The sequence below is a fragment of the Pleurodeles waltl genome, chromosome 4_2, assembly GCF_031143425.1.
Source record: "Pleurodeles waltl isolate 20211129_DDA chromosome 4_2, aPleWal1.hap1.20221129, whole genome shotgun sequence".
Classification (NCBI taxonomy): Eukaryota; Metazoa; Chordata; class Amphibia; order Caudata; family Salamandridae; genus Pleurodeles; species Pleurodeles waltl.
This window is the reverse complement of record NC_090443.1, coordinates 693426062-693441289: the sequence shown is the minus strand read 5'-3', so window position 1 is coordinate 693441289 and position 15228 is coordinate 693426062. Positions and strand designations below refer to the sequence as shown.

At 42.8% G+C, this 15228-nt stretch overlaps 1 protein-coding gene across 1 annotated transcript in view; it reads right to left on the bottom strand.

Moving 5' to 3' along the window:
• LOC138293204 (vitellogenin-A2-like) overlaps positions 1–15228 on the bottom strand; it is a 64719-nt gene that overhangs the window by 15312 nt on the left and 34179 nt on the right. The window contains exons 20-24 of the mRNA XM_069232292.1: positions 14151–14298; positions 8348–8564; positions 6714–6877; positions 3665–4399; positions 1963–2010 (exon numbers count right to left, since the gene is read on the bottom strand). Of these exons, the coding sequence (XP_069088393.1) occupies positions 1963–2010; positions 3665–4399; positions 6714–6877; positions 8348–8564; positions 14151–14298 (1312 nt within the window). The remainder of the gene's footprint in view (positions 1–1962; positions 2011–3664; positions 4400–6713; positions 6878–8347; positions 8565–14150; positions 14299–15228) is intronic.

The following is a 15228-nucleotide window of genomic DNA, read 5'->3' as shown; positions in this document are numbered from 1 at the left end:
CAAACACACTACTTTCCTAAAGATTAGTTCATGACAATATGCACTTAAAATATATCAATGTAGATTGAGATAAAATAGTCACCCCTAAAAAAAAAGAATTGAAAACCATATATCGCTGCTACGGAATTTGTATTGTATAGTTCATAGATCCACCATGGACTTTCAAAACGCTTAGTTATGTTCAGGCAGTTTTAAGTGAAACAAAAGGTGTCTGGCCAATGCCTACCACATCTATCTAAATGCGCTGCTAAAATAGCTTTTGACTTGTTTTCTGAATGTTGTAGATCATTTAAGATCAGAGTACAAATACTAATAGATCACTGATAGAATTTTGGATTAGCTTACTTCCTGTTTGAGAATATTTCACGTCCCAAAATTTCATGTTGAAGTGTGTGAAATTACACGCGAGTACACAAAAAGCAATTATGGTATTTGGAGCTATATCTTTATGGTATTTAGAGCTATGTTTTAGCGTCAAATGTGCCCTTGTGCCCATTTTGAATGCAAGGACACATCACGCAGACAAAAGCACCCAAAATACTGAACGTCATTGAGATTTCGGTCAGGCCCAACCTCAAGTATAATCGCCATGCCCCAATCGGTACACGAAAAGGTGTCCCAAACACATCAACACCTGCCGAGGATAGCGACAGAAGAACAGGGGGTGCACCAAACTGGACAAACCCAAGTAGCTGTGCAGGCTTGTGCAATAGATGGAGGGTGCAGGGTGAATCTACAGCAAATGATTCACAGTTGGTGACTGGTGCAATAGCATTTGCTGCACGTTTCAAAGTTTTAATGTTAATCTACACAGCTCCTGGGATTTACGAGGTGTGCAAGACATACAAAGAAAAGTTCTGGCCTGCTGGAGCTACTCACACAGGCATCTGGGAAACAAGAAGAGCTAAATGAACGAGGAAAGAACTATAGGAGAGATGGAACATAGAGCACTTGACTCGCTGAAAACCAGAACATTAGTACATGAGCAGCATCATAGAGAAATATGTTGGAGAGACTGACCTATATACCTATATACCACAAGATCTTAGACAGGAACAAGACTACCACTTTGTGTCCTGAAGAAATTCTTTTGAATGAAACACATTGGTTACAAGGCTACAAGCATTTTTTTAAAATGCAATGTTAGAAGAAATACAGGAGATTGCTTTCTATTTGAGAAATAGACTCATACACATTGCTTATGAATCATGAAATGGGGTAATTTTGTTTCAGAGGAGGGTGCTGAGATTGTATACAGATGGGAAATTCAACTTTGCAGGGCAAACACCTCCATTCCTTAAGTGGGACTATCACTATATTAGAAGGTGAAGTAGAGCAGGTTTGTAGGGTGAATTGATTTTTATAATCACGATACCATCCATATCTTCATGTAGCCCAGAACCTCTCTTTCTAAGGGTGAAAGATATGTTTTCTTGTCTCACCCTCCTAAAGTTCGTTCCTCTCTAAACTTACATTTGAGTTGACAGCAGCCGTAGGAACGGGCCCTTCATTAGCTTTTCTCCCCACTGTTCTATATTCACCCCATTTCGTTCTACTCTGCTGTTTTCATGTGTTTCTTTACATATGGGTTTTGGCCATCTAATGAACTGCATTATGGGCAATTCAAATTGTATCTTCAGACTACGAATTGGTGCTTGGTGTGCCCGTTAGGTGCAGATGGCATTTTAATTTAATCAGTTGGACTTGCTTTGATGTTCCACCTAGACATGTAAAGCCCAAATCCTAAAAACCTACAGCTTGATACAGTATTGGCCATCAGGAATTTCTACCAAAGTATGGTTCTTTCATGCACAGAATGGCATGATGATTTTAGTCATTTTGAAATGGAGGTCTAAGCTTCTTGGTTTGCTCGACTCATTGCTTTTTTAACTCACTGCTCACCAGGATGAAAAAGTGCACGTCTGACAAAACTGCCAAAGAAACATAGACTAAAACACTTACTGCTCGTCTGTTTGCTGGTTTGAATCGATATTCAAAAATCGCTGGATTCTGCAAGGTAAAGAAAAAGATCAGAAAGTCAGTTTTAAACTTTTTTTTTTAAAATAGATGGTATTTTGAATACTGTCATAATGGACATTGGATATCTAGCTTGTGATTTAAGCTTTTCGAATGCCTTCTTTTCAACTCTTGTCTCGCTTCCCTCTCATCAAACCTTAGATGAGAGCCCTGTGAATCCCATCTCAATTTCCTCTCTTTGTTTCACACCCTGCCTCCCCTCCTCACTTCCTGCCTGTCGCCGTTCACCTGCATTTTAGAGCTCGGTATATCTTTGGTATCAGTTTCTTGGGGTTGTTTCTGAATCCTTTCTGTGATTCACCTCTATTGCTTGTCTCCAGATTAGCAGCTACACTAAGACATCTTAAAGGATTTACCACCAGAGCTCACATATGCATGGTAATACCGAACATATTTAGTAGCCTTCAACATGAGAAGAATGAAAAGCTATTTAAACGTTGCCGGGAATCAGACTATGGTCCAGAGGTTAGTAGCTGCCTTTATCAGCTGACCTGTCATCCAAACCCATAGGGGCTCATTCTGAGCCCGGCGGGCGGCGGGAGGCGCCCGTCTGGAGGGAGCCGCCAAATGGCCGCTCCGCGGTCAAAAGACCGCGGAGGCCATTCTGGCTTTCCCGCTGGGCTGGCGGCGACCGCCAGAGGGCCGCCCGCCAGCCCAGCGGGAAACCCCTACCCACGAGGAAGCCGGCTCCGAATGGAGCCGGCGGAGTGGGTATGTGCGACGGGTGCAGTGGCACCCGTCGCGTATTTCAGTGTCTGCAAAGCAGACACTGAAATACAAAGTGGGGCCCTCTTACGGGGGCCCCACGACACCCCTCACCGCCATCCTGTTCCTGGCGGTCGGAGCCGCCAGGAACAGGATGGCGGTGAGGGGGTCGGAATCCCCCATGGCGGCGCAGCAAGCTGAGCCGCCATGGGGGATTCCCAGGGCAGCGGAAAACCCGCGGGAGACCGCCGGTTTTCCTTGTCTGACCGCGACCAAACCGCTGCGGTCAGAATGCCCTGCGGGGCACCGCCAGCCTGTTGGCGGTGCTCCCGCATCCCCGGCCCGCCGGGGTCGGAATGACCCCCTTAATGCGGAAAAACTTCCACCAATAGTAGATTTGCAGATCGAAAAGTATGTAAAACAATTAATTTGATAATTCTCTCACAAAAATGTTTTTAGGAAAAAAGATATTTCGCAAAATGTTTCCCATTCCTGGAAATATTCTTCCTAAATGAAAATGGGGGAACGTGGGAATGTTGGTGGGCTTTCCGAGGTCCTATGTTTTCCAACTTTGTCCATCTTCGAGCGTTAATTTTAACCTGTACAAATCTCTTAAATAACAGTGTGTGCACCTAACAATATTTTAATGAAAGGTAATAGGTCTGATCATGGCCACAGGAAAATAATACCAATTTTTGTGACTTACTTGTGTGTTTAAAGTAATGTCACTTCACTATTGCAGAGGTGATGTATGTAGGAAACGATCCACACTTTGGTTTGATTATACCGCTATATTACTAAACTGTAATCCATGTTGTTAAACTGTATATTGATCATAGTATTTATGTTTTGCTACAATTATGATGTGTATGCTGCCCTAACCTGAGCTCTACATTCAGAATAAAAGAGATAACATGGTCACCTGATGCCTGGAATACTGGCTGCTGCTGCTGCTACTGCTACTACTACTGCTGCTGCTCTTTCTGTGTTCATGGCCTGCTTTTTGGTGTTGCTTCTTATTTTCATGTTGGTGTTGGTTAGCATGTTTGTGGCTCGCCTGACTGCTGCTGCTGCTGCTGGAGCTGCTGGAACGGCTGCTGCTGGAACTGCTGCTGCTACTCTTCCTGGGTGCAAGACCAGAGGTACGGTGCTGCTTTTGTTTCTTGTCACTCTGATGTTTGGAATGCTGGGCGCTGCTGCTGCTGCTGCTACTACTGCTTGAACTGCTGCTGCTACTACTTTGCTTCTGGTGCCTTTGCTTGTTTTCTTTGCGATTCTTCTCCTTGTCCTGATCACGATGCTTGTGATTCTTTGCACTTTGAGCAGAGGATGAAGAAGAAGAGGAGCTTTCCTTGGCATTGTGCTTGTTGTGACCATGTGCATTCTGAGCAGATGAGGAGGAAGAAGAGGAACTTCTTTTGGCTTGGTGTTTGAGACCATGTGCCTTCTGGCCAGACCTGGGCTGTTTATGTTCTCTGCTCTTCAGAGCTTCAGTAACTTTCACCCTATTTTGGTCAGAGTTTTTGCTGCGTCGGCTACTGGAGCTGGAGCTTGATCTAGAACTGGAGCTGGAATGTGAGCTTGAGCGTGAGCTGGAGCTGGAGTGGGAGCTGGAGCTGGAGCTTGAGTTTGAGCTGTCATCGCTGCGCGAACGTATCTACAATACACAAAAAGATAAATGAATAAACCTGAGCCATATGAGCGTACGCTTACATGTAGAGAACTTCAAATAATAACTTGGGCCATGTTTACAAAGGAAAACAATTACAAATATTTGTCTTAAGTGCACATAAGACTATGCAGTGCCGAATGGCTCAACAAGACCTTCTCTACAGGAGAGGATAACTAGCAAATGCAAAGTACATAATCAACTGTTGCCTTGCTCTCTGTCTTACACACATACACAGACACACGCAGAACCACAAAGTGTGTATCAATGACAAGTCCTTCCCACTACCGAGATCCCATCATAAGGACACTCTTGATCTAGACACACATCTAAGCTCTAAGTGTGCAGTGCTCAACAGACTACACCCTTGCAGTTTTCTCATCAAAAGGACACTTTGAAATGCAGATTCTCATGATTGAGACATGTTATGTTATGGTATATTGGGATTTGTATAGTGCAACTAATCACCCGTGAGGGGATCTAGGTGCTGGAACAGGCATGTAGAAGTAAGACTGAAAGAGTTGGGTGTCTGCCCCACAAAGTTAGTTGAAAAGCCAGGTTTTCAGCTTCTTGCGGATTTCAAGAAGTGAGGGGGAGGCCCTGATGTTTTGAGAGAGGACATTCCAGGTCTTGGGTGCAATGTAGGGGAATTCCTTACTTCTCATTTAACTTTTGTGGATGCAGGGGAATAGGGGGTGCATGTGAGAGGGAAGCTGCACTTAGGTGTCTGGTGAGATGGTAAAAGTGAAGGTGGTTGTTCAAGTAGGTTGGTCTGATGTTCTGCACTGGCTTGAATGCATATGTGAGGAGTTTGAATTGACAGTGTTGCTAGTGCATCTCTCTGAGGTGTGGTCAGATAAGACTATGTCAAGGGAGGTCAAGGTTGAGTCCCACTGTGGTGTTCTGGTGGTGAGAAGATGGTTCGAGATCCCAGGGTAGAGTACATTGCTGTAGTCTAATCTGCTTGTGATGAGGGCATTGCATGATCGTGCATCTGATGTACAAGGGTATCCAATTGAACATCTTGCGAGGCTTGCAGAGAATATGGAAGCAGGAGGACCTCACTGTATTCACTTGTGCTGTCATGATTTGCTTGTCATCTAGAATGATTCTCCAGATTCGGGTGTGGTTGTTTGGTGTGGGTCTGAGCTCTGATTGCCACCAGGTGGAGTCTCAAGGGGAGCTCTTGAAGATCATCACTTTTCTCTTGTCAAAGTTAACTTTAACGCAGTTAGAGCTCATCTTGTCTGCTACAATGATCATATAGTTGGAGAAATCGGTGCTAGTGGGCTTGTCAGTCAGAGAAAGGATAAGGTGACTAATGGCACCGCTATAGAGAACACGCACTGGCTAAGCCAATTTAGCTTGCATTTTAAAGACATGCAAATGTATTGGCTCTGTCAATTTTTTTCCAATGCAGTTTTGCATTAACCCAAGTAAAAATAGCTTTATTTGCTGATGCTAGATCACATCAATGGCAACACGGAGGGTGAGAACAAGATTTGAGGGCGGAAACACAACACAAGGGCAAGAACAATAAAAAAAACAGAGAAAGCCATCAAGTAAGAAACAAGGAGATGAGATAGATACGATGGGCACCCAATCCAGAGCATGGGCCCAAAGTCCACCATATGCATATATTTTAATCTATGAGAGATAATGGGCATTATTACGAGTTTGGCTGAGGGGATTACTCCATCACAAGCGTAATGGATACCCTGTCCGCTTGCATTCTAAGATCCATTAAATCCTATGGAGCTTTTAATACGACAGACGGGATATCTGTCACGTTTGTGATGGAGTAATCCCCTCCACGAAACTCACAATGAGGCCCAATATCTCTTGCACATCACACAGCTAAATCTGTCTGCAGGAGAGAACTAATGACATGCAAGAGCCAACACGTCTGTTAGGGAAGGTTGCAAGACCAGATTCCCTCAATGAGACCTTCACAGTAGGGACAACCACAATGAATAGAGGACAGTGGTCTAACCAAGACTGTGTAAATAATACAGGAAACAACATATAAAAGCCATGTGATTCACGACATGTTTAGATATTTCGAAATGCAGTGGCGGTGATAGTTTAAAAGAAATATGATCGGATATTGGCAATTAGACACTGTCACTATCCACTAGTTTTTCTGACGTATATTCAACAGAGCACAATGTGAGCACTGGAATCATTCTCAGATTTGCAGTTCCACATCTTGCAGATGCGTATCAGGCAATACATAGTAATTCCGTTCATTAGATGTTTTTATATAAAGGTCAGAAGACATTAAAACAATAAGGTAAATTACCCTTAGCTCATCTATTCCCAGAATCTTCTTCAGTCGCATCTGCACCATAGAGTCTTCGTGTTCCTCATTTTCCTCCAGCGCCACCAAGGTGATTATTTTTGAAGCTGCTTTTGGCCCTGCTTGGATCTCAAGGAGGAGTTTTTCAATGGCTGCATCAGTACGAGCTGCAAACACAAGCACAGGAAACAGATATTAGTTGAGTTTGTTAGAATACCACAAGGAGGGCATGCCACTGAAGGAGTGGATAGGCTGCTTCTCAATCTACCACATCCATAAAATATGGTAGTGATTGGAAGGAAAATCTAGAGCGCTTTGCATGCGCGTGCAGGCTGTATTCTTTTCTTTATGGTTCTTATTGGAAACCCTCACCTTTAAAGGATGCACAGTTACTTTAAGCAAAGAGTAACATGGATGTAATGCCTGTAGAAGGATAGAACCGAATCATGAAACCTGGCCTACAATTTAAAAAATGTCTCAGTGAGGAAAGTTGTACAGCCCGTTTAGGCAGCGTGCTCATGCCTATATGTGCCTGCGTCACACGGGCCTGTTGCTCAAGATAAGGTGAGTATTATATAGACATTCTGGCCCTCATTCTGACCTTGGCGGGCGGCGGAGGCCGCCCGCCAAAGTCCCGCCGTCAGGTTACCGTTCCGCGGTCGAAAGACCGCGGCGGTAATTCTGACTTTCCCGCTGGGCTGGCGGGCGGTCGCCTTCAGACCGCCCGCCAGCCCAGCGGGAAAGAGGCTTCCACGATGAAGCCGGCTCGGAATCGAGCCGGCGGAGTGGAAGCTGTGCGACGGGTGCAGTTGCACCCGTCGCGTATTTCACTGTCTGCGCAGCCGCCGTGGAGGATTCAATGGGGCGGCGGTACACTGGCGGGAGCCCGCCAGTGGTGCCGGTCCGACCGCGGCTTTACCGCCGCGGTCGGAATCCCCATTGGAGCACCGCTGGCCTGTCGGTGGTGCTCCCGCGGTCCTCCGCCCTGGCGGTCTTTGACCGCCAGGGTCAGAATGAGGGCCTCTGTCTTTAATGTGTAGGCCTTATATTTGAATACCTGGATGGGTTGATTTCTATATTAAACTGGTGAAAGGATTCTCAATTAAGACACAGGCATAGGACGTTCATGCCCTCCATTAGCCACATCATCACATGTCCAAAGATGAACCATGTCTTGAGTACTCCCTTGATTATAACTGGCACAATGGTTAGTATAGGCCTATAATGGTTCATAATTTTGAAGGTATTTGAAGGTATTTGCATTATTACAATAGCACCCGCATAAATTTACCAATACATTTTCCAGGAGCAAATTCTATTCCCACTATTCCAGTTGTGAAATAAAGTGCATATCAACATTATTCCTGACTCTAACAAGGGTAGGGAAACCAGAGGCACATCTGTGGGTGATCAAAGGGGGAAATAGTGTTTTGCGTGAGGATGGCAAAACGTAGACATGACGTGTGAGATCATCACGGAGAACAAAGTGGAATAATAGTTATCACATCAAAAAAGATGTGTGCTTTGGACAATGATGACCACACTCAGATAGCCTCAAAGGGGCTCATGCACATAAATCACGAATCCATTCCTTCTCCCTACCTATGAAACCACAATCATTGCGCTCATCACTGTACCTGGCTTCATCACCAATTTAGCTTCGTGCTCTCCAACAACTTGGTACAGCGGTGAATTTTTCACAAATGCTGCATTTTGTGAATGAGATTCAAGGCAGACTTGGAAACCAAAGTTTGTTGCTTTGGCGCATGAATGATAAGTAAATTGGCTTTCTGCTGCTGCTCCGTGTTCAAACTGTTCTGAATATTTCTTGGAGACCAGTTCGGAAGAAACTTCCTGCATAAACAAAACATATAGAACGTTAGCTTAAGCTTCATATATGCACATTTTACATTCTTGGAACTATGTATTTAAGTACAAATCTACAATGTTGTGATGTTTCAGTCTTTGAGTTTCATCTCCTGCGGTGATGCAGACTGGCACATGCTCTCATTTGCTCATTTGTCTTGCTGCCCTAACTACACACCTTCTTCCAGCTGATGCACAAGCAATGAATTATACAATGTGGCTGTTGAAAAGTTGCCCATTCTGCAGGGTAATCTCAGGTTTTATTTTACCTTGGCTGGGCATTGTATCACTGCTATGCACATTTCCCCTGCTAACCAGTGATTAAGTGCCAGTACTCCCCTTTTTAACATGATTAAATTGGTAATGTAAGTTAAATGTCACAAGTGAACTGTAACGCCCATTGTCCCATCCACAACAGTGACAGTGTAAACATAACTGCAGGCCTGCCATGAGTAGCCTGACGGTGCAAGTGTAACTGCAAATGTAACCTGCAAACCATTTTGACAAGCCTTGACCCTCCATTAAATATTAACAAGTCACCCCTAAGTAGGCAGCACTGCCAATAAGGGAGGGTGCATTAGGAAGGGTATTTAAAAGTAGGGCATGTCAAAGTTTAATGTTAAACAGGTCCTTACAGTGAAGATGCCCTAAAATCTGTTTTCACTTTAGCAGGGTAACTGCTCCATAGGAAAGCACCGGCAAGTATTATTGAATTTAATAATGTTATTTCCAGCTAGGAAGCAGTTATTGTCATTCTTGGACTTTTTGAAATGTTACTTACAAGCTCAATTCACTGATGAAGCTGGGTTTCCAATAAACATTTTAGGGAAAATACTTTTAGAAAGTTATCTTTTTATGTATCTAAAGCCTCAGGAGGCCTATTTGCATGAGTCCCAGATGTCATCTGGCAGCCGAATTTCCCCATTTATAAGGTGTAAACTTGCTCCCAGAACTGAGGCAAAGGCCTTCGGTGGGGGAAGTGTTCTGTTCTTCTGTTTGTTCTTCTGGCTGAATGACCATCTGGGATGTGCCCAAGAACGGGGTTAACTTAAAAGAGGCCTAACCTGTCACAGACATATGTAAGCAGACACCTTGATACAGCCCTTTTTTAAATTCCCTTAGCTGGCATCAGTCCCATTGGGAGAGGAGCTGCAGGGAAGTGATCACAGGAAAGAGGTTGCTCATTTCCTTGGTCACACCTCTGGGATGGGCACACGGGCTCTACACTAGGTGAGAAGGGTTTCACAATTGTGGAGATAGGCTGAGAGGGTCGCTGCAGGATGGTTTTTAGTTGGGAACACAGAAAGTGCCAAAATTGGGAAGGGCTGCCCTGGGAAATCTTACGAGGGAGTCACTCCCTCGTACAAGCTGGTGCCAGGCATCAATGAAGCACCACATTTCCCTCCTCAGAAGACATTCGGGACCACAGAACAGAACAATACTGGACCTGTGATCTGTGACCTGAGTAAAGCCTAGACGACTGGTCATAAGGCTGACCGCCTGTTCAAGCTAAAGGGACATAACAAGCTACTAGAGACCTTTTCTGCAAATGCCCAGCTGACCAGTTCCAAGTGGATCAGTCCTCAAACCTATTGCTAGCCTCTACTGGATAAAGTCTTGACCCCCAGGTGCTATCATCAAGGTCGTTAATACTTAGCTGGCTTTAACATTTACTTCTCCTAACTTTTCCTGAAACTTGGGATTTAGAAACTGTTTGGCTTCAAAGACCTCCAGAGGACTGAGATCAACCTTCCAAGCCGATCTAACGAGGATGAGTTGCACTAGGCCTAAGATTCAGGTTGCTCTGGTTTGAAGCTTTTCTGCAGCAGTTAATCTGATTCAAAGGGGCCTCCTGTTAACCTTCATTCACGACTCAGCCACTATCAGCCGTTCTAGACACTTAAGGTCCTCAAACAAAGCTCTCCTGCAGATTCCACTCATACGTACCTCCAGATATGGTGGTTGATCCTTTTTGTATGTGGCCCCCTATCACTGGAACAGACCCCCTCTCCATATTTGCTCCTGCCCTGACATTATGAATTTCAAGAAGATGCTAAAAACATGAATGTTTTAGAATGCACCAGCTTTCCTGACCAGCACAGCGCTGAGATACTCCCTCAGGACGGAGTCGTGCTCTACATCAAGAACATAATAACAATAACATTAACCTCACAGAGAAGGTTTCCGGCCTAATGGAGCCTTTTTTGTCTACAGCGTGCAGCTTTACCCCCCTGGAAGAATCCGAGCTCCAAGATAGTTACTGAGTCCAAAGGCAGAAATGTTCTCTGTGCTAAGATGCCAAAAGTATCTCTCTGGATGTGAAATTCAAATCTCTGTCACTCAGAGCTTCATGCTAATAGCCAGCAGCTCGTCCAGCAGCTAGCCAATGACAGGGAGCCCTCCTCAACCTCAGCCTGCTCTTCTGCCCCACTGAGGATCCCAATGAGGATTTACGAGTTCCATTCCAGAAACTAAGTCCAAAGGTAAAGCTTCTGACAAGGTTGAACCTGGTTTCTGTATTCAACCAGGACTCCATTTTGATTTTCCTTAGCTTGCACCTAGATACTGGTCAAGTGCAAGAAGATAACAGTGGTTAGTGCCTAATGCTTTTGTTGCTATTTTAAACCTTAACATTTTAAAATTCATAACTCTGATCTGCAATATTGGATTTTTGTCATTTTGGTGTCATTTTGTTTATTAAAATAAATGTACTCTATTTTCCAAAATTGGTTTGGAAATTTTGTTTTGTAGTGTTTTGACTTTATTACTGTTTGGTACTACATAAATACTTTAGACATTGTCTATACGTTAAGCCTGCCTGCTCTGTGTCATAGCTACCAGAGGTTTAAGCTCAGGTTAATTTAGTGACTTTAAGGGTTCACCTTGACTAAAATTGTGGGTATTGCACAAGGTCGGCCACCACCCGTTTAACTAATACCCCCAATTTTGCACAGTGATCATAGTTCCATTTCTGATTATTTTTCCATCTTTCCACCAGCTGATTTGCCTGCATTTTCCACAAACAATAGATCATTATCCTGTGTTGGTACCTCCTACCCTTCTCAGATATTCTCAACACAAGAGCTTTCCTTGTAGTTAGCCACAAGGACAGAAATCAAGAGGCAGCAGGGATGCTAGGTTGTAGATTTGGGTCTGGAAGAATCAAGTCTTTATCCTATGTCTGAGTTTGAAGAGTATGCACTTAAGTGCAACTGGCAGTGAGTTCCAGTGCTCCTCTGTTTAGTTGTCTTACTTTTTGTGGTTGCAGTGTTGCAGAGGAGTCTTAACTCACCTGCAAATAAGTTTTGGTGGGGTGTGTGGGTTGAGCTTTGGACATCTGGAATTTAGAACCTACAAATAGACTGTGCACATGGCAGTGATTTGGAACACATTCTTGGTGAGGGGTTACTGAAAGACAGATAGGACAATCAAGATGTATTCTTTGCAATCAGTGTGGATTGGAAGCCGTGCTACAGAATTTTGAAGATATTAGTGATGCTGGTAACGACCTACTGAAGGCCTGTGAATAGAGTGATGCCTTAGTTGCAGTGTGGAGAGATTGAGGTAAACAAGAATGTTAAATTGCCTGCAAATGAGAGGGTCTGAAACACATGGTGGAGAAACTTGAGTTTGTATAAACAGGAGTTGTGAACATTGCTCACCTAAGATATCAGTTAATATTCAGCCAGTAATAAAAACTAAATATGTTAAAGATTTCGAAACAATTAGGCAGTACCCAAAGATGGAGGCTACATCCATTTACTCCACTCTTATGGAGGAGCAAGGATTCAGTTTCACCTTATTGGTACACATCCAATAGATCATTGTCCCCAAAAAAGGGGCAAGTGGGGAGGGGGGCTATATCTGGCAGTATTTCCTCTCTCACAATAGCATAGAATAATTGAATTAAAAGGAAAGAATGGTGTTTCCAAGATGCTGAGTTAGACGTTGAAGGTAGAAAACGGTAATTCAGATGTAAATGTACCTCACAGGTGATTGGAGAGTAGAGCAGAGAAAAGAGAAATAACATAGTGCTCTGGGATATGTGGTTCAAGAGTCGAAGAAGCTAGTTTAAATCATTGCTCTTAAAGCTGGGTTACAGCCTGATTGACGTTTAACAAATTCTGGATAATCATATCAAAAGAAACCAAGAGGTCTTGGATCATCAATGAATCAACATAATTAATGTAAACTATCACCCATAACACCTTCATTTCATCTTCTCTCTTTTTCTCTTTGAAGAGGCACTGTCAATACAATTGTAATTTCTTTCTGTTTGGGCAAAATAAGAGTGTGGCTAGCAACAGATTTTTGTAGAGAAGATGCACAGACGAAAGAAATAGATGGCAGGTGGGTGTAGAATGCTGTAAATCCTTCATTTGCTTGTGCATCTCCCTTGGATCATTTTCAAAGTTGTTAATAAGTAAATGTAAAATAAAGGGGATATGCAAGTAAAAAAGCTAGCTCCAAAACAATCCAAAAATAGAACCCTGTTTTATTCTTCACAATCCAAGTGATGACTAAAATTTCCATGTGGAAAATCTTAGTGAATCTTTCCAGCTAGTCTGAATCATGTGACATGAACTATATTAAATTATCTAAAAAATGCACATTTTATCAATCTGAAATACCTCTACTGAATATGTGTACTTTTATGGATGCATGATATTTGTCAGGCTAAGGATGAGCTCTTCATGAGCTATGGGTTCTTGTCTGGATCTAGGAACTAGGGGAAGGGTCACTAAATACGTGTACTTTTATGGATGCATGATATCTGTCAGGCTAAGGATGAGCTCTTCATGAGCTGTGGGTTCTTGTTTGGGTCCAGGAACTAGGGGAAGGGTCGACGCAAAGGTCTAGAACTTATAGAAGCAGCTGGCATTGTGATCAATTGTGATAGTTTGTGACTAGAAGCTCAGAATCTAGTAGTCATCTTACCAAAGCACGATTTGTGTTGCAGGTGATGAATTACTCAAAAATGCCCTCCAGCCCCCACACTATACCTAAAGGGGTAACTTTTCTCTAAAGCTAAGTAGTGAATGGTGTACTGAAAGAAAGATGGCAACTTGTGAAGTGAAATGGAAAAATGTGGAAGCCACTGCATCACTTTGGTTGTATATCAAAATATTTTGTACATAACTATTATGACCTAAATATTGTTCACAAAATTGTCATTCTATGATGGGTAGATTTCCTATTATTAACTTTAATAGGGGGTTACATTTTTAAAACAATATCCAGAACACAATAATGTGATTTTCTAGGACCGCAGTGAGTGGAGTGGCAAGAGACCTATATTTAACCACCTAAGCTTTAGACATTCTCAGAATCTCATGCTGGTTTCCACTTGGAGCATTCACTTGTGCTAGCATTCTAGCATCTACTAATGTTTTTTGTGATTAATAATGTCATTAATAATGTTAATAATTCACTTGTGTGGAGTCTTCAATAAAGCTACTACCATGCTAACAATGCATTGTGGGTAAGCCCAGCTGTCTTACTGCCATATTTCACGAATATCTTAGATTGTACTGTAAAGTAACCCAAAAATGAACATTCTTGCTGTCAATTTACCATCATGCTGGCGGCTTCAGCTGAAGTCTTCCCTGTTGTCTCGAAATGCTTCTTCAGAATATTTGACACAGCTCCTCGGGGCAGAATTGGAGTTTTCTTCGCTGCCTCCAACTCTTCTATATTTCTTGTTACAGCAAAGGCTTGTGCCCTAAGCAAAGTCACAGAACGTGATTAAAAAATGTGTTTTGACCAACTATTTTGATTCATAGAACTTTTCGAAAAAAGTATGGCTAATAGGTGATCCCATGGCACTCGTGACAGTATGGTACCACATCAATATTGTTCTAACATAGACGTTGTGCCCTAAATATGAAAAATATGTCCCCATTGGAGTTAATCTCAGCAAATCTACACCAAGGGACGATGTTTTTGTAAATGATGCATATATAATGCAATATTTATATAAGATTACATTTCTTTAAATGATATTCTGACATAAAACACCAAGGAAACCGCTTTACAACTCTGGGCAGTCACTTGTAAGTATATTGGAATTGGGGAGTTGCAGTGTTGTTCATCTCATTTGAAATAAAGTTATAGGGAACTGTGTTTCTAAAAATCAGCATTATAGTGGAGTATGGGGTTTCTGTGGAAATGTTGCCACTTGGTAACCAAGCACATGTATCATTCAAACTAACATTTATTCTCACATAACTAAACAAAACGCACCATTGATTGTCAGTTTATGTTTATATCAAATTTAAATACTTTGCTACCTACTTTGCTTAGCTCTGGAAGCTGAAATGCATATACACAAGTTCACTTGGCACTTCCTCAGTATTTCTCACTTTTTAAAACAGACTGCCACTGTTGAGTCTTCCTGACCCTGTGCTGTTCCAACTCTTAGCATGATGATCACATCGTACCATTTACTCAGACCCATGTAAAAGTGTAAACATCCTGCAGACAAACACAGGGTACGGGCTAATCAGTATTCACAAACAAGCATTGGCAAAGCCAATAAGCCTCACCTCTACAAGAGAGATTGGCTTTGGCAATGTGTTTTGCCATGTTGTACACCAGTGTAGCTGCTGTTTAGCATGGGTAAGTGTTAGTGATGTGGAGTGTCAGAGAGGAG